Source organism: Taudactylus pleione, unplaced genomic scaffold, assembly GCF_031769625.1.
Source record: "Taudactylus pleione unplaced genomic scaffold, aTauple2 ptg000959l, whole genome shotgun sequence".
In the NCBI taxonomy this organism is placed as follows: Eukaryota; Metazoa; Chordata; class Amphibia; order Anura; family Myobatrachidae; genus Taudactylus; species Taudactylus pleione.
Window position 1 is genome coordinate 4,797,501 of NW_028285360.1, and position 23,994 is coordinate 4,821,494.

The 23,994-nt window shown below is 41.3% G+C and overlaps 1 protein-coding gene across 2 annotated transcripts in view; it reads left to right on the forward strand.

Annotated features, from left to right (window-relative positions):
- EYA3 (EYA transcriptional coactivator and phosphatase 3) overlaps positions 1 to 23,994 on the forward strand; it is a 130,580-nt gene that overhangs the window by 63,664 nt on the left and 42,922 nt on the right. For both annotated transcript variants that reach the window (XM_088459958.1, XM_088459959.1), the window contains exons 3-4: positions 21,120 to 21,163; positions 23,008 to 23,072. In XM_088459958.1, coding sequence (XP_088316084.1) covers positions 21,120 to 21,163; positions 23,008 to 23,072 — 109 coding nt within the window. The remainder of the gene's footprint in view (positions 1 to 21,119; positions 21,164 to 23,007; positions 23,073 to 23,994) is intronic.

Sequence of the window (23,994 nt, forward strand, 5' to 3'; positions counted from 1 at the left end):
CAGATATTAGGTAAGTGGGATTATACTCCCCACACGATACCTGTTGATCTTCCGGTCTCCAACTCAACGCACTTTTGTAGATATTTGCATGCAAGTGAGAGGGTGGGTTTATGTATAATAGAATTGAAAGTACATCAGTACTGATACAAGAATACTTATTTATTTTGAACTAGTACATGATACCACTGTTAGTTTGGCGACTACAGTGCCTATTTAAAATCAGATAATCAAAAAGTCAAATGGGGTTTTGCTGTGAATGTTCCATATTCCCATTCACAGCAAAACCCCATTTGACTTTTCGATTATCTGATTATAAATAGACACTGTAGTCGCGGAACTAACTTAGTGTCCACATCACTCTGATATTGCACTCATTATTTCCAAGGTATTCTGAGGTTGCTGCAGTGATGAATACACACAAGATGTTTTCTTAAGAGGGATTGAGAACATTTATTACCCCAGGGGACATGTGTACACCATAACCTTATTGAAAACGCTGCTCACAGTTTTTGACCACCAGTTTGTAAAGAACTTGGTTCAATCCCAATTGTCCAATGTGCACTTAAGACGCATGAACACCCTGCCTACAGTTATTGCCCACCAGCTGCAATAGATCTACTGCACACCATTCCATAGCAAACAATCGTGTAAAAACACCAATTCAAATATATGTTGTTCAGAATATAGATAGCTCAGTTACTGGAAATAAGGAGTAAATCTAAACAGGCACTTGGTACACCACATTTTGAGCGAATTTATTAGTATACGTCCATAGACCACAGAGCACTTACTCCATCCTTTTCTGTTGTGCCATACTGAAGTTATGATCTATCCAATATTCAATGCAACTTCTGTACTACTATTCCACATGATATGTGAGCTGCCCCAGAAAATGTCTGTGGTTTGGGCGGAATATACCGCAAATATTTATAAATACCTTAGGTCACCTGTGTACTTTTTTTTTTTTTTTCAATGTTTATTGAACAGCAAAATAAAATGTACATTAGACATATCAAGAACAAAATAAAATCTAATACAATATAATATTTGAAGCGTAGTCTGCGTTATTTCTTGATCGAAAACAGAAATTAAAGTTGCTGGGATTTTTTTTTTTTTTTTACAACTACAATTGTACAAACAAAATACAAAAGATTTAAATAGAAGACTTTACAATTGTAGATATATATTTTTTCTAAAGTGTGAAGGTGCGTATCCACTAGCAGATAGTGGAACGACAGTATGATTACAACATTGTAATCGTACAGTTGTTCCTCTTCCCCTGCAGTGCCGACACAGAACGATATGTCGTTCAGTGCAGGCACCCTCCCTCATCCCTGAACATGGTCAATCTGTCATTATCGGCAGATTGACCAGCATGTTCATGCAATGATTGATGTCAAAAATGACCAGCGGGAGCGCGCACGCTGGTCGTTTTCGAAATTTTAATGCATGATTAATGAGCGGTTGAACGAGAACAATATAGTTATCGTTCAATCACTCATTTTAATCGATACACTGTTTTAAGAGATTGAAGATAATCCCTCAACAATACCTAGAGGATAAGAACAGCAAATCCCACAGGACAAACATAAAACACATTGAAATACACATCTACCAGATACAAATAGGCAAAATGAGATATCAAAGCAGCAATGTAGTGCGATATAGATCTTTAGATATATAGAACTATAGACCAAAAATATAAATAGTAGTAAAAGTATAATTGTAATTTTACCCCTGTCGCAATGGGAACCAATTAGGTAGCAACAAGGTTAATAGCCTAAGGAACTTGAGAAGTGAAACACAAATCAAACCACGACAGGACGCGGGGATATGTCTAGATCAATGATTCCCAAACTGTGCGCCGTGGCACCCTGGGGTGCATCGGGACACTTGCAGGGGTTGGTCCAGCACCAAATCAAATTATTTATGGTCAATGTTATGTAAATATGTGGGCAAACAGAAGTTCAAATCTGTCCACCACCACATAATTGAACCTAAGGATGACAGTTAAGAACAATTTACTTCACTTTACTTCAATTTTTTCGGAATTTCTCAATAACAAACTTAAACTTAGATGTGCCGTGAAAACATTGCTGATACTCTAGAGTGCCGTGATTCAAAAAAGTTTGGGAACCACTGGTGTAGATACATAGCAAGTTGAACTATGTGGCCTGTCAATGTTTAGCGTTCCCGCTAGGCTGTTTTAGCGGGGCGCGGCGCCCTGCCCTCCTTCTGGAGGGCAAAAAGCACCCTGCCCTCCAGGAGGAGGGCAAAAAGCGCCCTGCCCTCACAGCCTGCGGGAGCCGTTCTCACCCGCGGGACGCAGTGTCCCGCGGGTGGAGAAACATGCGGTGACCCTGTCACCGCCGGAGAATAGACGCCGGGCGCATGCGCCCGGCAACTATTCTCCCTGTCTGCAGGGCTTGGGGGCTGCCCGGACTGTCCGTAAGTGCCGGGCACGCCCCCAAGAGTGACGAAAAGGGGACGCGTCTTATAGACACACACCCTTTTCCGATGACCACGCCCCCTTCTCGGTCGCGCGGGCATGCCCTCTCTAGCTCCGGCGCCCTGCCTCCCGCCGGAGCTAGAGGGAACACTAAATGTTCATTAGTATTGTATACAATGAACTCAGATAATAAAGTTAAAGAAATAGAGGAACGGATTACTACATCAAGTAATCTGTCGTAGCAGAAACCACTCCGTATGTTCAAATGCCTTCCATATGTTAGTCTGGGTTTGGGTAGGCAGGCGTTCAATATAAGCTCCCCATTTCTTGGAGAAGGCCAAGCATTGAGTTTAAGAAATATCGAAGTTTATTCCAAAACCTACTAACCTTGCCCCACAGTACCATAGGTTATGGGATAGAGAGACATTAGAGTGACCGCACTTGACACAATTCCCTGTATCTGAGGTCACACAGTGTTTTCTGTGGGCAGGGGATATATAGGTTCGATCAATACCCTGAGATGGATTTCTTGTAACCTTGCTGATTGAGGATTAGGCAACACCGTTTCTAAATTTGTGAGACTTGACTCGAATGCAGGTGGAATGGATATTTCCGTGCGCCATATCTGAGACAAAGTTGTGGACAAAGTTTGTGGAGTCAATTCAGTTAAGTGAGGGTAAAGATGTTGTACTCTAAATTTAGTTAAACTGCAAAAGGAAAGCACTTGAGATAAAACATCTGGCGTGTCTGCTTTCCATAAAGGGTTCAATGCCAGGGAAAGGGAGATGGGGAACAAAGTTTGAGCACATGATCATGAAAATCATACAAGTGATGTAGTACAATTCATAAGTTGTCCACAGTAATATTAATATGAACCTTAGTCAGGGTATCAATCACATAGGTGCAGGTGCTCCCACGAGAGAATATAAATATAGTAGAACATCTTAGGAGAAAAAGGACACTCATTGTTTGGGGGCACACTTTTGAAATATGTCCTAGCAAGATATAAAACATAACATTTATTGGATATATATTCAAAATTATTGATGATAATCAGGGTCGTAACTAGGGTAGTGCGACCAGTGCCATGGCACAGGGCACCGCAAGGCAGGGGGCGCTGTTTGGGCCAGTCAATTTTCCTATTTACTATCAATCTCACTTGTAGCTTCCTCTTTCAACCCCCAGCATCTCCTGGCCTCCCGTATCTCTTCCCTGGCCCTTCCCCATGAGGCCTTGGCCCTTTTTTAGATGCACGATCTTATGTCCCTATTTAAAAAATGGTGGGGGTGGTGCCAATGCTCTCTCTGGCACAGGGCACCAATAAGTCTAGTTACGGCTCTGATAATTAATCTGCCAAAATACACACATCAGAGGCAAATCATTAAAAAAAAAAAAAAAAGAAATTGAAAGAATCATTTCACCTGAGAGAAAGCTGGTGAAATATAACAGGGTGTATCAACAATAAAGGTATAATAACCAATTATTAGTCAGATATACCACAGTCACGGTATCACAACCTGTTATAGTTCAAGATGTATTGCAATTAAAGGTACAGTGACCAGTCAACAATTCAGCAGTAGTGGTAATATTTGTCACATCTTTAGTGGTTATAAACGCATAAAGAATGTTTTGCTTCAATGGCACGGCATAAAGGTATTGTGAAGTAACCAGAAAATATATTCGGTCACAACAGAAGTCATAACATCTCCTGATAACAAAAAATGTGTTCAGGAAAGGGACATCAAATAGCCGCATATATTACCTGCCTCAGGTACCCTAGATAGATTGAATCCAAAAATCTTTCTGAATACTATCCCAGAATAGACTACTCCCTTTGCACAGTGGCAGGGTAGCAGCTGCTGCATATCATTATAACTGGTAGTGAATGATATGTGAGCGTACGATCTGCTCACTAAGGGGTGGGTGGGTGAGTGTATTGGGCATCTGCTGTTAGATCCAGTTAAAGGAAGGGACCTGATAATGATGTTGCAGGAGCCTACCCTGACTGAAGTCTAATGAGTGTCCATAAAAAGTCAGAGGTACAGTAATGAAAATAAGTTGGTATCACAGTATTAACTCAGAACCTATGCTGCTGCCACTCACATACCCTAAGGTCTTGGTGAGTGGTGAGAAGCTAAACCCCGTATACAGTGATCAGAAGAAAGAAGTTAAGCTGCATTAGTAACACAAATGGTGGATAAAGGCTCTTACTCATAAGTATTGCAGAGACACAGAATATCTCCCAGTAACCAGTCATAGTACGCTAGAGAAAAGAGGTTTGGAAGTAGAGAAGGGGTATCTGATTGCTGTGTAAGTGAGCAGGCAGCAGCGAGGAGGTGTCTGTTGAGTAGTGAGTGTATCACCGCGCTGCCGATGGCTGTCCCGCTCGTGCACAGTGGGAGTCACAGGTCCAAGACGCACATTTCACTGACACTTCCTCAGTTGGATTTCTCTTTGATAAAGCCCCCATATTGGAGCGAAACCGGTCAGAGATTTACCTGCCAGTGATTATATATTACAGTAGCTTTGCTGCCACGCTACTGAAACTGGGATTTTGTGCTGTGGAAGCTTAATAGACTGAGTCTCAAGCAGGGAGCTGGAAGCTCCACCAGCACATATATACAAGTGGCTGTGACTCAGAACAGCTCACTTTGCTTGGGATTGTGCATTGGAAACTCCCATGGTTATCAGCTGCACACATGAAACACCGACCAGACCCCCACTACTTACCAGGAGTGCCCACCGTGAGTGTGCGTCATAGGAGGTGTCCTTACAAACTCAACTGATTGTTTATGGGACTCTGCAACTAGGTATCGATGTGAGAGACTGGTATAACAGTGTGCACACTTATATCATACAGAGAGAGCTTTATATATTATTGGATTTTCCACATATCTTTAATTTGACAAGAGAATGCTTAAAGGCAAAGATCCAGTGATTAATTTCTATTAGAGGCAGTATATTTTATATACTCAAATTCTCAGGAGTGCATTTGAGTCTTTCTATATTGGATAAATGTGATAAGTGCAAATGTGATTATATGTACTGACATATTCCAGTTTTATAAAGATTATTAATATTATATAGGTGGTGTCTTGAGAATTTTTTCTGCCATTTCGAGAACTACATAGTATATTTCTTAGCGCATCACCATTCTCGTTGTGGTATCTCTATATTAGTAGTGGGCAGACACAAGCCCATTGGGTGAATTTGCTGCTATTTATTATAATCTATTCATTGATTAGTGCCCAGTCTTTTTGTTTCTCTGTTTTATGCGTTTATAACCACTAAAGTTGTGACAAATATCACCGCTACTGCCGAATTGTTGACTGGTCAGTGTACCTTTTAATTGTAATATATCTTGAACTATAATAGGTTATGATACCGTGACTGTGGTATACAGTGCATCCGGAAAGTATTCACAACACTTCACTTTTTCCACATTTTATGTTATAGCCTTATTCCAAAATGGAATAAATTCATTTTTGTCCTCAAAATTCTACTCACAATACCCCATAATGACAACGTGTAAAATGTTTTTTTTTTTTTTTTTTACATTTTTGCAAATTTAATAGAAAACACTAAGAAATCACATGTACATAAGTATTCACGGCCTTTGCCATGAAGCTCAAAATTTAAGCTCAGGTGCATCCTGTTTCCACTGATCATCCATGAGATATTCCTACAGCTTAATTTGAGTCTACCTGTGGTAAATTCAGTTGTTTGGACATGATTTTGAAAGGCATACACCTGTCTATATAAGGTCCCACACTTGACAGTGCATGTCAGAGCACAACCAAGCATGAAGTCCAAAGAATTGTCTGTAGACCTCCGAGACTGGATTGTCTTGAGGCACAAATCTGGGGAAGGGTACAGAAAAATATCTGCTGCTTTGAAGGTACCAATAAGCACAGTGGCCTCCATCATCCGTAAATAGAAGTTCGGAACCACCAGGATTCTTACTAGAGTTGGCCGGCCGTCTAAACTGAGCGATCGGGGGAGAAGGGCCCTAGTCAGGGAGGTGACCTAGAACCCGATAGTCACTCTGTCAGAGCTACAGCATTCATCTGTGGAGAGAGGAGAACCTTCCAGAAGGACGACAATCTCTACAGCAATCCACCAATCAGGCCTATATGGTAGAGTGGCCAGACGCAAGCCACTCCTTAGTAAAAAGCACATGGCAACCCACCTGGAGTTTGCCAAAATGCGCCTGAAGGACACTCAGACCATGATGAGACAAAGATTGAACTCTTTGGCGTGAATGCCAATCGTTATGTTTGGAGAAAACCAGGCACCGCTCATCACCAGGCCAATACCATCCCTACAGTGAAGCATAGTGGTGGCACCATCATGCTGTGGGGATGTTTTTCAGCGGCAGGAACTGGGAGACTAGTCAGGGTAGAGGGAAAGATGAATGCAGCAATGTACAGAGACATCCTGGATGAAAACCTGCTCCAGAGCGCTCTTGACCTCAGACTGGGGCGACTGTTCATCTTTCAGCAAGACAACGACCCTAAGCACAAAGCCAAGATTAGTGACCCAGCCAGAGCCCAGACTTGAATCCAATTGAACATCTCTGGAGAGCTCCATGGCTGTGCACCGACGCCTCCCATCCAACCTGATGGAGCTTGAGAGGTGCTGCAAAGAGGAATGGGCGAAACTGCCCAAAGATAGGTGTGCCAAGCTTGTGGCATCATATATTATTTAAAAAGACTTGCGGCTGTAATTGCTGCCAAAGGTGCATCAACACAGTATTGAACAAAGGTTGTGAATACTTATGTACATGTGATTTCTTGTTTTTTGCTATTTCTGCAAATTTAATAAAAAAAACAAACTTTTTTTTACACGTCATTATGGGGTATTGTGTATAGAATTTTGAGGACAAAAATGAATTTATTCCATTCTGGAATAAGGCTGTAACATAACATGTGTAAAAAGTGAAGCATTGTGAATCCTTTCCAGATGCACTGTATCTTTGACTAATAATTGGTGGTTATACCTTTTTATTGTTGAATCATACAAAAAAAGATTTACAGATGCACAACTCCAACATTACTCATTATGTACAATACATTTTGCAATAGCATTTTGCAAATAATAAGAGGTTTTGGCATAATCATGGCCATGGTTATGGGCCCACCCACCGCGCCCAGGTAACCTCTGAGGGTGGGTCCCTAACCTACTGGGGTTGAAATCCAGGGCGCAGGACACCCCCAAACCAACCCAGCTGAGCTGCCCCAGGGCATCACTCCAATAAGGAAAGGTGAAGTGTAAAAAAGTAGGATAGATAAGAGCAGCAGCTGCTGCATGTAGGGAGGTGAGAAATAAAGATGTGAAAATAATACATATATATCAAACAAACAATGAAAGTGCTAAAAGTGAAAGAAAGGAAAAATGTGTATATAATGCGATGCCCTAAAGCAGCCCAACCAAATCCAGGGGACCCACGCCCCAAAAAATCAACCCTTAGCTGCACTGCAGTATAAACATTTTTAGGACTTACATAGATTGTGCCTCTTGTTAAAGTGCAGTCAAAATGCCAGATCCCTGCTTAAAACCAATTAGGGACAGGTGGGAAGGGGTGCTAGCCTAGATTGAAGGCGTCTCATACCTTCAAGTGTGCATAAAAACACACTAAATAGAATATGTGGAAAGGGGGGCCCTAGACTGCACACCCTGAAAATATACGTAATGGGAGGTGCTACCTGTGGAGACTATTGTTGCAAACATACAAAAAAAGATTTACAGATGCACAACTCCAACATTACTCATTATGTACAATACATTTTGCAATAGCATTTTGCAAATAATAAGAGGTTTTGGCATAATCATGGCCATGGTTATGGGCCCACCCACCACGCCCAGCTAACCTCTGAGGGTGGGTCCCTAACCTACTGGGGTTGAAATCCAGGGCGCAGGACACCCCCAAACCAGCCCAGCTGAGCTTCTGCTACTGGGCTGCTTTAGGGCATCGCATTATATACACATTTTTCCTTTCTTTCACTTTTAGCACTTTCATTGTTTGATATATATGTATTATTTTCACATCTTTATTTCTCACCTCCCTACATGCAGCAGCTGCTGCTCTTATCTATCCTACTTTTTTACACTTCACCTTTCCTTATTGGAGTGATGCCCTGGGGTAGCTCAGCTGGGCTGGTTTGGGGGTGTCCTGCGCTCTGGATTTCAACCCCAGTAGGTTAGGGACCCACCCTCAGAGGTTACCTGGGCGCGGTGGGTGGGCCCATAACCATGGCCATGATTATGCCAAAACCTCTTATTTGCAAAATGCTATTGCAAAATGTATTGTACATAATGAGTAATGTTGGAGTTGTGCATCTGTAAATCTTTTTTTGTATGTTTGCAACAATAGTCTCCACAGGTAGCACCTCCCATTACGTATATTTTCAGGGTGTGCAGTCTAGGGCCCCCCTTTCCACTTATTGTTGAATCACCCTGTTATTTTTTAATGATTTGCCTTTGATTTGTGTATTTTGGCAGATTAGTTATTAATAATTTAATATATATCCAATAAATGTTATGTTTGAAATCTTCATATGAAATATTTCAAGAGTGCCCGCAAACAATGCGTGTCCTTTTTCTACTAAGATGTTCTTCCATAAAGGGTTGTCTAGTCATTGGACATAATGACATGCCTACAAGAACATGAAAAAATGAGAGCGAGGGAGACCAAATTTGTCTTGTAACTGTGTGAGAGGACATGGCAACCCGGGTGAAATACATCTTTAATAGACATAATACCCTTTGACACCAGAATCTAAACCTAGAATTACCAAGTGAAAGAGTAAAAGTTGGGTTACCCCAAAAAGGTATGGATGGGGAAGAGGGGATTTTTCTTTTAAGTGTGTATTAACACACACCCATGCTTATAGGTGTCCCAAAATAGAATATATAGAATATTATAACAGAAGATCACAGGGAGTTGTGTTCTCGGTGTATATAACAAAGCTGCCGGGACATATGGGTAGAACCAGGCTTCCTCTAAAGTAGGATTAATATAGTGATCGGTACGTAATAACCAATCAGCCACTTAACGAAACGAAGCAGATTTTGCAAAAGCTGCAATGTGAGGGACACAAAGTCCTTCCTTTGTCTTTGGTAAGCAGGTGCGGGGGCGACCCACCCTAGGCTTTTTATAGTGCCAAATAAATTTGAGAAAAATTTGCGTACAGTGAAGAACGTCAGCTCTCATAAGAATAATGGGTAATGTTTGTAGTAAATATGCTAATTTTGGAAATACTATACTTTTGATCACTAACTCGGCCAAGACGGGAAAGCCTAAGGTCCTTCCAGTTTAAGAGTTGAAATTGCAATTTGTTTAACAATGGGGGAAAATTAATACTATAGAGTGACGATATTCGTGATGGGATAAAAATATCTAAATATTTGAGTTTGAGACATGATCGTAAATAGAGAAGCTATATGGGGATGAGATGATAAAAAAAAAAAAAGGGGCTAATAGGATTATTATTAATAGTAGCTCTGACTTGTCTACATTAATGTGGTATCCCGCAAGAGAACTGAATACACAGTGATCCTGTCAAAAATTGCTGGGATAGAATGTAATGGATCTGAAATTAAGAGCATCTTATTGGCTGCAAATAAGAGAATTTACTTTCCTGGTCCCTAATTTTAATACCTTTTTAAAAGTGGGATTTTGCCGTAAAGCTATAGCCAGTGGCTCAAGAGCAGTTGCAAACAGTAGCGGAGAAAGGGGACATCCCTCTCTTGTTCCTCTCTATATAGAAAGTTGGGGAAAGATATTTATTGGTGAGGACACGAGTAGTAGGCGTAAAATAGAAGGTCAATAAAGAGAGGGGGTAGGCCAAAACGACGAAGCGTCTCAAACAGATGATCCCAGGTTACCAGGTCAAATGCTTTTTCAGCGTCCAATGATAAAAGAAACCTGGGATCATCTGTCGGTGAATTGTGTAAGGATTGTAATATAGTTAGGAATTTTCTGATATTGGTAACTGAACTTCAGCCCCATATGAACCCGGTTTGGTCAGGGTGTATAATTGATGGTCGAATTACCTTAAGCCTTCTGCCAATATTTTTGTGAATAGTTTGTAATCTACGTTTAGTTACATGGGCCTATATGAAGAATGAAAGAGGGAATCTCTACCAGGCTTCAGTAGAATTTTTACAGTGGCTGAATTGAAATGTAAAGGAAGGTTTTTATCATCCAAAATAGTTGTTAACAATATAACTATTTGATATGAGTCCACTATACAGGGGCGTAGAATTTTAAAAAATTCACCACTAAAACCATCAGAATCCAGAGCATTGAGAGGTTTAAGCAACTTAATAGCTTGATCAACCTCTAAGTTGGTAAATTTACTTACAAGGCTTTCTGCCTGCGCGGATATAATCGGTGGTAGAGTAATTCCATCCCAGAATGCCTGCTTCTGGTGCATTGCTATGGGTTCCTGTGAATAAAGGTTCTGATAATAACGAAAGAAAATTTCCGCTATCTCATCACTCTTAAAATGTGTAAAAGAATGTTCATCTTTGAGCACTGAAATATTATGAGATCTATCTCCTTTTAACAAGCCTTGCCGGCTCCTTTCGAATAGGTTACCATATTTAAAGAAGTGGAATTTACAAGAATGGAGGTACTTTCCATCTATTTGGGTAAGCTTGCTTTCATAGTGTGCAGTTCTGTTAGCTGGAGAAGGTGACATTATTAGAGCTTGAAAATCATTAGTTAGAGAAGTTTGGTCTGACCGATAGGCCCCATCTTGTTCTATTCTATACTTTTTTTGTAAATAAATAATACCCCCTCGTATCACTGCTTTAGCAGTTTGCCAGAACAGACGGGTTGTCATTATGTTTCAGATTATTGGATTTGTCATTTACCCAAGCTGTTTCAAGCATGGACTGGAATTTAAGAGAGGAGGCAAGTTTTGCCGGGAACGCCATTCAGAGCAAGATCCCCGAAGAAATTTACCCTGTATATCTACCCAGACTGGGACATGGTCTGATATAGTTATGGGCTCAATAGTAGTATCTAAAACCATAGGGGACAGTGAGTTGGAGAGAGAAAAGTAGTCAAGTCTCGAAAATGTAATATTATTGGCCGAATAGTATGTATATTCTGAATCAACTGGGTGTCTCACTCTCCACGTATCTAATAAACCCAACTGAGAAGCAACATAGTTTAGTCCAATTTTAGGTTGTTTAGGGGAAGAGCGGGAGAGGTTTGTCCTTTCTAGAATTGTATAGGCAACTAAATTAAGATCGCCGCCTAATATCATTTGCGTGTCAGCAAAAGGGGTATAATTTATTAGTCAGGCCCAGAAAGAATGATTTATCATAAGTGAAGGGACCATATATATTGCACAAGGTACTGGTATATCTAGTTTCATCCAAAGTAACGTCAACAATAGCGGCCCTGCAGGTCAATATCAGTGTAGTGACAGTATATGGAATACCTCTGCGAATCAATATAGCTACCCCACAAGCCTTGAAGGTGTAAGAGGAGGAGGCGGCCAGGACCTGGTGATGCAGCATATTCAATTTAGCATGTTCAGAGGGGGGATAAGTGGGTTTTCTGAAGATAAGTAATGTCTGACTTTATTTTATTGAGATATCAAAATACGTCTCCTCTTTACTGGAGAGTGAATCCCCCTAACATTCAATGGTGGGAGGTCATAACATAATTAAGAAAGGAATATCTAGGTTATAATAAGCAATATCACTTCTAGGCTCCATCATAAACCTAACTCTAAGTTGGGCAGGCCAAATGTTATAAGTAGATTGCTAAATGATAATAGCGACAGAAGCACCTAATACACTGAAAGTGTCCATCAAACATTGCGTCACAACAAAAGGAAAACTTGTATATTTCCATTATTTGAGTATATGGATCGGATAATGTAATAAGAAGAATAATGAGACAATGTGAGGAAAAAAGCATCATGATAAAGAACATGAAATAGAGATCAGAGCCAAAAGGGGTACTGTAAAAGCCCGTAAATGACAAATATATATTTAATGACTAGAGAAACAATATGTTGTTTCAATCAGAAACAGACTAAAGGTGCATACACACGTAAATACTATTTTCTAACCAACGATTTTTTGAAGTGTAATGAACGAAAAATGTTCCTTCCGTTAATGAAAATCGTTATGTTGGACAGTCTGAAATGGACGATGAACTACAAACTGGAACGTGCTTGAACGATTGTTCATCGTTATAACTCAGAAACTGAACGATAACTACGTCGTTAACGACAAATCGTTAAAAAAATCGTTGTGTATGCACCTTTAATAGTGATATTATGCATGAGAAACCTGAACCCTAAGTATATATAGTATAGATATCTAAAACATTAACTAATATAATGCAATACAGATTATAAAATAGTATCAAAATGCAATAAGTAGCTTGAACATGAGGAACAAAAACCTGAATATTGTCGCAGGAAAGATGAAAGGGAGCCATCTTGAGATCAATCATTCTGGCATATGGACTGTGGGCCTGATTTAGACCTGCTCGCAAGCGCTTGAGCGCTCACGAGCGGGTCGATGGTGTGCTCTGCGCACGCGCTGCGGCCACACTGCAAGCCCCGGAGCGAGAGAGAAATTCTCTCACTCCGTGGCTCACTACAAAAGGGGCGGCTGTCTATGTTGATCGACAGCTTGCCCCGTTTTGTAGGCGTGGCCGGGGGGTGGCTTCAAAAACAGAGGCATTCCCATGCGAGCGCCTGCCGTTTGTGGGCGGCCCCACTGACATCACCAGTGATGTCAGTGGGAGAGCTCCCGGCTCTATTAGAGCCAGAAGCTCTCTGGGGCTTGCGGCCACGAGACCCTAACACAAGGGTCTCGTCGCAAGCCGCGATGGTTTTGACCATCGTGGCCATCATCCTGTCCGCTCGCAATAGCTGTGGGTTGTCACCCACAGCTATGCGAGCGGCCAGGAGGCGTCCGCCTCTGAATCAGGCCCTGTGTTTCCACCCTTGAGGAAACACTGTAAGAGCATACTGTCTCCCCTCCCAGGAAAAGGCAAACTGGTTTTGACTGCGTGGATCAATAGAAAAGAATGCATTAGCCAGATCAATTACTGCATGCCTTTCAGAAGAAGTATCCTGAATCCTCTGTACAATTGAGACCATGTCAGGAACTACTGTAGCTAAAGCTGTGTGGCTTAATTCAAAGCCCGATAATCCACAGTCATTCTCCATGATCCATCAGGTGTCCATGATCCATCAGTTTTCTTCACTGGGGACACAGGGGCATTAAATGGGCTGATGGCCGGTCTGAATATTCCTGCTGCCAATGTCTCTGTAGTTTCTTTGTGGCCACCTGGTATGCTGTATTGCTTCATGTGCACAGTGGTGACAGGGATATACACAGGGTCCCATTTTGCCTTACCCCTCACTACACTTTTTACTGGCAAGAGGGTGCATGTCCTTATGGCACAACCAAACACATAGGTAACCGAGGAAGTGTCTATGGACTGTCCCTTCAAAACATCCATACCGATGATATTGTCTGGCAGGTCAGACGCCAACACTTCTGCATGGAACCAAAGCCCTGTGCCTAGCTGCATCTTGCAGTGACATCGTGCTGCCCAAGTTTGTGTACCCTCCAGGCCTTCTACTGCTACACATGTAGTGGCGCTAGCTGGGATTTGTGTTCTGTGGAACAATGAGACTTCAGCTCTAGTATCTAACAGAGCTGTACAACGTGTAACAGTAGCCCCATTATCCCATGAAATTGCACATAACACATAAGGGCGTTTGCCACTGGGTTGTAATGTGCATATTTGGTATTTCACATTCTGTGATCTCTGTACCTGTGAATCCAGAGACTCGCCTGCCAGTCATAAAGGCTGTCTTACAATTCATTAGAATAGAAGGAATGGAATCTGGGGAAAGCTTCTGCACCAGTAAATATTTATTTAGAAATAAGTGTAAAACCCCAATATGAAGAGTAATAAATTCAATATTTATGCGACGTCTGGGGCGTGCTGCCAAGGACAAGATACAACATGTAAGAAAAATAAAAAAGACAGAAATGTCTCTTGGTTGGCGCACTAACAAAAAATGTAATAAAATGTAACTTTTATTAAACAATATTAAAATTGTATATATAATAATCTCTCCAGTGAAATATAAAAAATGAAAAATGTCTGTGTTAATTATTGAAATGAATAGTGTTATTGGTACACCTGCGCGTGTAATGGCGACGCAAAAATTGATATTAATAAATAGAAAATCTCTCACAAATAAGTCATAGAATATATGCAAATCCAAAAATAGCAAATCGAAAAATGCATTTAATTGGGACCAATTATATGTGGCATGCTATAACATCCCTAAAAGTGGGATAATATTCTGCAATGTCCACTGCATGTCAGAATTGCCATGATATGCATGTGAGAAGTGGCCGCAATATACTCATATACCTAGATTGCCACCTGTAACTGAAATGCACATGGAATCTAATACATTTAAACAAGGGTTGACTTAACTGCTGCAAAGCCAACAAATAACTTATAACATCTAAGGGGCTGGAATTATATTCCGTAAAGACTGACTAATATACTTGGAATCAGTCAATTGGCTCAATTAATATAGATTTCATATCACAAATGTCATGTAGGAATAGGAGATTGATATCTTATATTATCACCTTATCCCCTCATGTTATTCTACCATGTTTTTGGACATTATTAGCTATTCATTAGGCTGCAGGTAAACATGCACATGTGCTGTCTGCAGTGTATTCAGCAAATCACTGGAAAGAAAGCCAAATCTTCAGATATACAATGTTGCAGTGTCCACCTGGATAAGGGCGTTGTCTCCCGAGGTTATATGATCGACCTAAAAGGGCCACCGCCGCAGCGGCATTGCCCAAGGATCCGGACAAGAGACTGGCTTTGAACCAGGATATCTGTTCCCTCTGTTCCGAAGGGATTATAGCTCTAGTTCCACAGTCTCAACAAGAACAGGGTATTTACTCCAACCTGTTTTTGTCCAAAAGCCCAACGGCACTTATCGGCTGGTTTTAAACCTGCGAGCCTTGAATGCCAGCCTATGGGTGGATCGATTCCGCATGGAATCGCTCTGGTCGGTTATTCAGTGTATGTCGGCAAACGAGTTTTCGGCGTCTCTCGACATCAGAGACGGATATCTCCACATACCGATTTGGGCAGAGCATCATTCTCTACTCAGGTTCACAGCTGGAAGAGCTCATTACCAGTTCCAGGCTCTCTTTCGGGCTGGCTACAGCGCCACGGGTCTTCATGAAGATCATGGCAGCGGTAGCAAGTCTGCTGCATTCCGAGGGGATAACGATCGTACCCTACTTAGACTATTTGCTAGTGAAGGCAGATTCGGCTGCCCAACTTCAGCTCCACCTGGATCACACGGTTCAGGTGTTACTGTATCACGGGTGGATACTGAATCTCGAGAAGTCACCTTATGCCATGCCAACGTCTGATGTTTCTGGGGGTGATCTTTGCAAAGAGATTTCTTGTCCGAGGCCAAAGTTACTGGGTACAATGGTCTCTACCTTCAAGACCATCCAGTACAGCGGCTTCCATTCGCGGATTCTCCAGTGGGAGACTCTCCGGAATTGGACGGGCCGCTCAGACGACCTCTCCTATCAATTGCTGGTTCTGTCAGAAAGCACTCGGCATTCACTTCACTGGTGGTTGACTACGGGTCACCTTCTACAGGGTCGGTCCCTGGTTACTCCCAAATGGATCATTGTCACCACAGATGCAAGAATCAGCGGTTGGGGAGTGGTGATGAAGAACCTCTGTCTCCAGGGGGCCTGGTCGGCATCAGAGATAGGGTTGTCAATAAATGTGCTGGAGCTCCAGGCCATTTATCTGGCCCTGTGCAGGGCCCAGGCCTCCTGGCCGGCAGGCCAGAGAGGATCCCATCAGACAATGCCACGGTGGTAGCTTATGTAAACTACCAGGGCGGAACTAAAATCGCGTTTGCCATGGCAGAAACAAGTCTCATTCTCACTTCGGCGGAGACGTTTGTCCCTGCAATTTCAGCGGTGGTCATACTGGGAGTAGAGCATTGGGAGGCAGACTACCTCAGCAGGACCACTTTCCTACCTAGGGAGTGGTCTCTCCACCCGGAGGTTTTCCAGCAGTTGGTCCAGAGGTGGGGGCTGCCGAAGGTGGACCTGATGGTGTCTCGCCACAATTGCAAGGTCCCTCGATTTTGTGCGAAGACCAGAGCCTTTGGCATTCGCAGTAGATGCCATGACAGTCCCTTGGAACTTCCGTCTGGCCTACATGTTTTCTCCAATTCCCATGTTACCAAGGGTGCTCCGTCGAGTCTGGGAGCAGCAGGCGTCAGTCATCCTAATGGCGCCAATCTGACCGCGCCGGTCGTGGTTCGCCACGGTTCTCAAACTAGCCGCAGGTCCAGGTTGGCATCTTCCGCTGCGGCCAGATCATCTTCTGCAGGGGCCATTCAGTCACAAGGGCCTGCCTCAGCTGGCTTTAATGGCCTGGTTGTTGAGACCGAGCTCTTAAAGGCTAAGGGGTTTTCAGTCATCTGTACCATGCTCCGGGGGCGGAAGCAGGTTTCTCCACAGAATTACCACAGGGTTTGGAAAACTTATATTATGTGGTGTGAGTGGCGTGGAGTGCATATTGCCCAGTGCCGCCTTTCAAGACTGCTAGCTTTCCTTCAGGGTGGTTTGGAAGCCGGTTTGCGGCTTCAATCTTTGATGGTACAGGTTTCAGCTCCGTCCATTTATTTTCAGCAATGTCTGGCTCTCCTTCCAGAGGTGCAGACTTTTTACAGGGGGTTTGCATCCATTTCAGCCGCCAGTAGCGCCATGGGGTTTTCCCCCTTGTTCTGTAGGCTCTTAAGCAGTTATAGATTTCAGTAATTAGTGCTAACTCCACACCTTCCCACCTACAACCCCATTGTCCAGTGTCCCCCAGCCTGACTCAGAGAAAAGGATTCAATGGTAAGTACCAAAAATACTCTTATAGCACTTTCTGGGGGTCCAAACGGGATCTCCTACCTGGCTCGCCAAATGTTTCAGGTAGGTTCTGACTAAGAGATCCCCAGATGGGTGGATTCCCAGAAATGATACTTAAACAAACAAATTGATTATAAGTGTGTAAATTTATTATAATACTTGGCTACAATTGTCGATTAATTCAGTAGATACAGCAATTGCATCAGCAAATCCAGGAGCCCTTCTCTTGGCAGCAGGAGCTTTATAGAGGGGAGGAATGCTCCGGGACTCAGCAGACTCGGGTGAAGGGCAGGGAGCCGGCCGTGCCGGGTGTGACTTCCAGCAGGCCGCAATCCGCCTTAACCGGGGTTAAAGGACCCGACTGCTCACCCGAATCACACGCCCGGGGGAGAGAGGAGATGTTTATACAGCAGGTCAGCGCGATGGCGTCAGCGTTATGGAGCTATGCACAGTGGAGCTCTGGCACCACGCTGCCTTCTCCCTCTGTGTCCAAGCCATGCCCGCAACCTGTGTGCTTTCAAAGAAAGGGGGATGGGAAGAGGACGGACACTGCTACCTGCCTGCAATGCTGAACCAGCCAAGCATGCTATACATGAATAGAAGAGTAGGGGCAAAGTACTGATGCAGCAGCTGTCTATTAAATCTGCTTCTGTTCTAAGTACCAAGTAGCAAAACCTCAGTCACCTCAACTGCACCCCTCAGGAGCCGGTATTCTTAGGCAACTGCCTAATGGCAGCACCGACCCTGCGGTTTATACAGCTTACAGCGCCTTGCAAAAGTATTCACCCCCTTGGCCTTTTACCTTTTTTTGTTACATTACAACCTGTAATTTATTTTTTTAAATCTGAATTTTATGTGATGGATCTGCACAACATAGTCTCATTGGTGAAGTGAAATGAGAAAAATATATATAAAAAAAGAATCTTTATAAATAAAATTCTGAAAATTGGCATGTACATATGTAATCACCCCCTTTACTACGAAGCCCCTCAAAAGTTCTGGTGTAACCAATTATCTTCAGAGGTCACATAATTAGCTAAATAAAGTCCACCTGTGTGAAATCTAAGTGTCACATGATCTGTCAGTATAAACACACCTCTTCTGAAAGGCCCCAGAGGCTGCAACACCACTAAGCAAAAGGCATCACACCATGAAGACCAAGGAGCTCTCCAAACAAGTCAGGGACAAAGTTAAGTACAATTCTGAGTTGGGTTATAAAAAAATAAATATCCAAATCTTTGATCCTCCCGGAGCACCATCAAATCAATTATCAAATAGAAAGAACATGATACCACAACAAACCTGCCAAGAGAGGGCCGCCCAACAAAACTCACAGACCGGGCAAGAGGGCATTAATCAGAGAGGCAGCACAGAGATCAAAGGTAACCCTGAAGGAGCTGCAGAGTTCCACAGCAGAGACTGGTGTATATGTGCATGTGACCACAATAAGCCGTACCCTCCATAGAGCTGGGCTTCATGGAAGAGTGGCCAGAAAGAGCCATTACTTAGTGATAATAAGAAGACACAATTTGAGTTTGCCAAAAGGTATGTGGGTGACTCCCCAAATGTATGGAGGAAGGTGCTTTGGTCAGATGAGACCAATATTTAACTTTTTGGCCACCAAGGAAAATACTATATCTGGCGCAAACCCAACACATCCCATCACCCCCAGAACACCACCCCCACAGTGAAATATGGTGGTGGCAGCATCATGCTATGGGGGTTGTTTTTCAACAGCAGGGACTGGGAAACTGATTCGAGTCGAGGGAAAGATGGATGGTGCTAAACACACGGATATTCTTGAGCAAAACCTGGTTCAATCTGCCTGTGATTTGAGACTGGGCGGAGGTTCACCTTCCAGCAGGACAATGACCCGAAGCATACTGCTAAAGCAACACTCGAGTGGTTTAAGGGGAAACATTTAAATCTGTTGGAATGGCCTAGTCAAAGACCAGATCTGAATCCAATTGAGAATCTGTGGTCAGACTTGAAGATTGCTGTTCACAAGCGGAAACCATCCAACATGAAGGAGCTGGAGCAGTTTTGCCTTGAGGAATGGGCAAAAATCCCAGGGGCAAGATGTGGCAAGCTCATAGGGACTTATCCAAAGCGACTTGCAGCTGTAATTGCCGCAAAAGGTGGCTCGACAAAGTATTGACTTTAGGGAGGTGAATAGTTATGCACGCTGAAGTTTTCTGTTATGTTGTCCTAAATGATGTTTGATTCACAATAGAAAAAAAACAAACTTCACAGTTGTAGGCATGTTCTGTGAATGAAATGATGCACACCTTCAAACAATCCATTTTAATTCCAGGTTGTGAGGCAACAAAACATGAAAAAGCAAAGTGTGTGAATACTTTTGCAAGGCACTGTGCATAACCTTACTGGCGAGAGGAGACGCTGAGTGGGTTTGAACTTTTTTCAACATCCCTAGCACCATGCTCTTATCACACTAGTTCCTGTGTTTATTGCACGTTGTTACCACAGTTCTGCAGTATAGAGATGGGTAGAGTCTGTGTATTCTGGAGTACACTATTTGTTCAGGGAGCTGCTGGCACTAGAAGAGCCCACCCTATAGTGAATTGCGTATACAAATCATAAGTGATAGTCCCAGTACTGCAACCTTGGCTTTGTATTGTTATGGTTCAAAGTGTTGTGGTCTATAAGGATAATAGTACACAGGTTTATTCTACTTTAAAACTGCAGAAATAAATCATAAACCATTCCTATTTCTCTGAGACAGTGCTCACAGTGTACCAGGTCAATGATCAGATGGATTCCTTCAGAGAACACTCTTTCTAATGTAACCATATTTATCCATTATATGCTCCACTTCTAGAAAATCAAAACACCTAAATGGCAGAGAGGAATTTGCAGATACTGAATAATTCAATGATACAAATCATCAATATATTACTAAAATGTTAAACCGATTCTGCTAGTAGACCTGTATAGTACTATAGTACATATGTGCATGGATTATTAATGTGTGGTTGTGGTGTTTTGTTTTTCTTTTATGTTAGATATAGTCGTGTATATATTTTATATAAATATATATACTTTTTTTTAATTTATTCTTTTTAGAGGATGGAACTACATTTCTTAAGTCATACCTATATCTAATGTGCACGTTTATGACCATAGAAAAAATTTGGGGGTGAAATTATCCACCGATTTCCAGCGGCTTAACTGATCATATCAAATTTCTCTCTGGTAACTGTACTTAAGCTGCAACAACAGTCGATATCTTGCAATAGGCACACATTGCCTACTGTTAACGTATAAGTCAGGAGATCCTTTTTGCAGCCCTTTCGGTACATCATTTTATTTTCTGAAAAGCACCCCATGCATTGCCTCCTACCATATTGTAGGTGTTTAAAATATATTTTAATGTTTACAGTGCATTTATACTGATTATATTTTACATGTTTTAACTGTAACACTTGTAGATAAAATCGTTTGTGTGTGTATGTATATATATGTATATGTGTGTGTGTGTGTGTGTATGTATGTGTATATATATATATATATATATATATATATATAAAATATAATTTTTTTTGCTTTGCACGTTTTACTTTTTCACTATTTTATTTTTTGTGTATATTTGTCCTGATATTTAGGTCATGAAAGTGAATTAAGAATTTAACCATATTTACCCATAAAATATTTTTACATTTTCCAGGTAAAAAAGGCCAAGATGCAGGATCCCGGTGAAGAAAGTGCAAGGTTAGTAAATGTTTAAATTTTCTTTAGATAAGTAATTGTGATGATTAGGATGATTGCAGACTAGCTGGTTGACATTTATTACAATAATTGTAATATGCTTTGACATTACAAAGCTTTTATTGTATTAATTGTTATTCCTATTTACACCTATTTTTATTGACATTTTTTAGAATTGGCATAATGATTTAGTTAACATTAGAAACGTGGAAATGTTTTTCAGTAGACTAATAAAAAGATAGAAAATGAATCTAAAATATAAAATGTGAAAACACAAATAGTTTGTTTTATTTATTTATTTTTGGCATGTTTTGGAGTTAAAATACATAATAATAAACATCTTTGGGGAAAAAATTTCAGTCTTTTTTTTTTTTTTTTTTTTAACCTACACTAGAAGAATTGCAGAATCTGGTTGCAACACTATTTTCTTTTTCTTGTACCAATTTATAAATGCAAGTAATATTGTCACTAGCATTCTACAGTTCGCCAAATAGTGCTTTCTGGCTTTTAGCTATATAATAGGCAGTCAAGAAACAAACACTTGTTTTTACATATCTCAAGCACAGTTGGTGTTTGTATGTTTTTGTGTGTGTTTATTTACATGTGTGTGTATAGTGTGCACTGTCAAAACCAATCATTATTTGGCGTGATTCATGACAGGATATTATCATGTAATAGTTCTCTATTTGCAGTGCCTCTTGGCTGCGAATAGGTCAGTTTCATGGTTATTCCAACAGCACTGATGACTATATCAGGAAGGTACCTGTGTTGAGCTGATGATAGCTAGCTGCTCTGCTATTAATTTGATAATGCCAGTGTTAGTGCACTTATTAAAACTTGAAGTTGGCCACCCATCACAGATTTGTTACTTTACAATCTACTTCTAAAGTGTGGCAGCTATGGTTGCCAAATGTCAGTAAATTTGCTGAAAGTAAAAATGAGATGTTTTTGCCTTCAGTAAAAATAGAAGGATCAGTAAATGACACCAGTGTTTCAAATCTAAATATATGTACCTGCCACAGCCAGTCTGCATGACACATCAGCATTGAGACTCTGCTTCCCGCTATTGCTGCAGCTCATCATTATTTGGAAGAAAAATGCAAACTATGATTTGTCCTTTCACGCTCAGACTGACTGGGCAAAAAACCCTGGCCAGATTTACTATGCTTTCATGAATTATCACTGGGCATGACTTTTTTACGCCAACATTTTTTATATATAGATTTTTTTCACCAGTTTTTACTCCTATATTTTCCTGATGTTTTGTTTACATATATTTCTAGTTTTTCAAGGGGTGCTTGGTTGTTCCTGGCTCTTTAAAACATCTGCCTGGTTTCTCTTTTGTCTCCCTCAATATACCAGCAACATTATACCAACCAACACCCACACATACTAGCCCCTGCAGTGCGCCAGTGCCTGCACATACAAACCAGTATACCTAGAACAGTGCCCCTACTTGCCTAACTACAAATAATAATTGCACGGTTTACTCCATAAAACAACCTGTGCCACCACAATATACCTGCAACATTAATCCACATGTTAGCCTGTATTGCCAGGGAGTAGCAGCACTGGATTTCTTAATAGCCTGTAAAACCCATCAGTACCACCACATGTTAGCCAATGTCTTTACATTACCAGCCTCTGGCAACACTATCTATTGTCCTCCCTGCCTTGGTTTCCACACTCAATTTTGTATTTAGCCCAGTATATTTGTTAAGCCTTGTAATTATGTGTGTATGTGTTCCCTGGAATTGTTTTACTGTGTCTCTTGCCTATCTGTCTCTGTGTTCATATAAGTAACGTTTTATAAATGCTTATCACATTTTTTTTTTTTTCTCTGTAAGACAAAATCGTGAAGCTAGCAATCAGAAAGGAGAGTTGTCTTCTAACCGTACTGTTCCCAGTGAAAGTGAGTATTTTTGGTTTGATTATATGCTTTGAAATATTCTCTTTAACTATGACTCAAACGTATGGGAATGTGTGTGTATGTATATGTGTATATATAGATATTTAGATATAGATATTCAGACCGCAAGACTTGGATTGCCAGATTTCTATTCGTGTAGAGTAAATAAAATCATGTGGTCTTCAATGCTCCCTATTATATATAATGAGATATAATCCCAATTTTTTTTTTAGGGAGGTGCTCCCAAACATAAGTTGACAGTAATGCTGGGTACACACTTGGTGATATATGGTGAGTGCATTGGCGTGTGTGTGCACCCGATATATCGGTGACCTACGTCGTTCACAGACCTATCGGGTCAGACCTGCAGCACAGCCAATGCTAATATATCAGAAAGATATTTTGGGGCTTGTGTGTACTTGCGACCCACCGATTGCCCCTACACTTGCTGCAGGGACCGCCAAAACTTGCATCTTAACTGGGAGGGAAAATTTAAATGCCTCCCAGTTGTGATGCCAGTCCAGACCTATTGAGCGGCTGATTGGTAAGTGTGTATAGCTTACCAATCTGCTGACCGATCCGTCGTCTAAATGTGTACCCATCATTAGGTCCAAGAAAAGACATTAAGTATTCTTGTGCATGTCGCACTCTTTGTCCAGTAAAGTTTAAAAGATAACTTTTAATGATTTGTTTAAAAAAAAAAAAGGTGAATTATAAAACTTTTAGTGATTAAATATTAATTTGGATATACTGTTAAAATTTTAAATATTGGCTCCGATACCTCTTAATAAATTGGACATATTACGCATTGTATTTAGATTTCCTTATTACATCTGCTATCTACAGGTCCTTGGATGTTTTCCACATGTATTCTTAAATGCACTTTCACAGTATACGCGCACACCTTTTTACAAACGTTCCATTT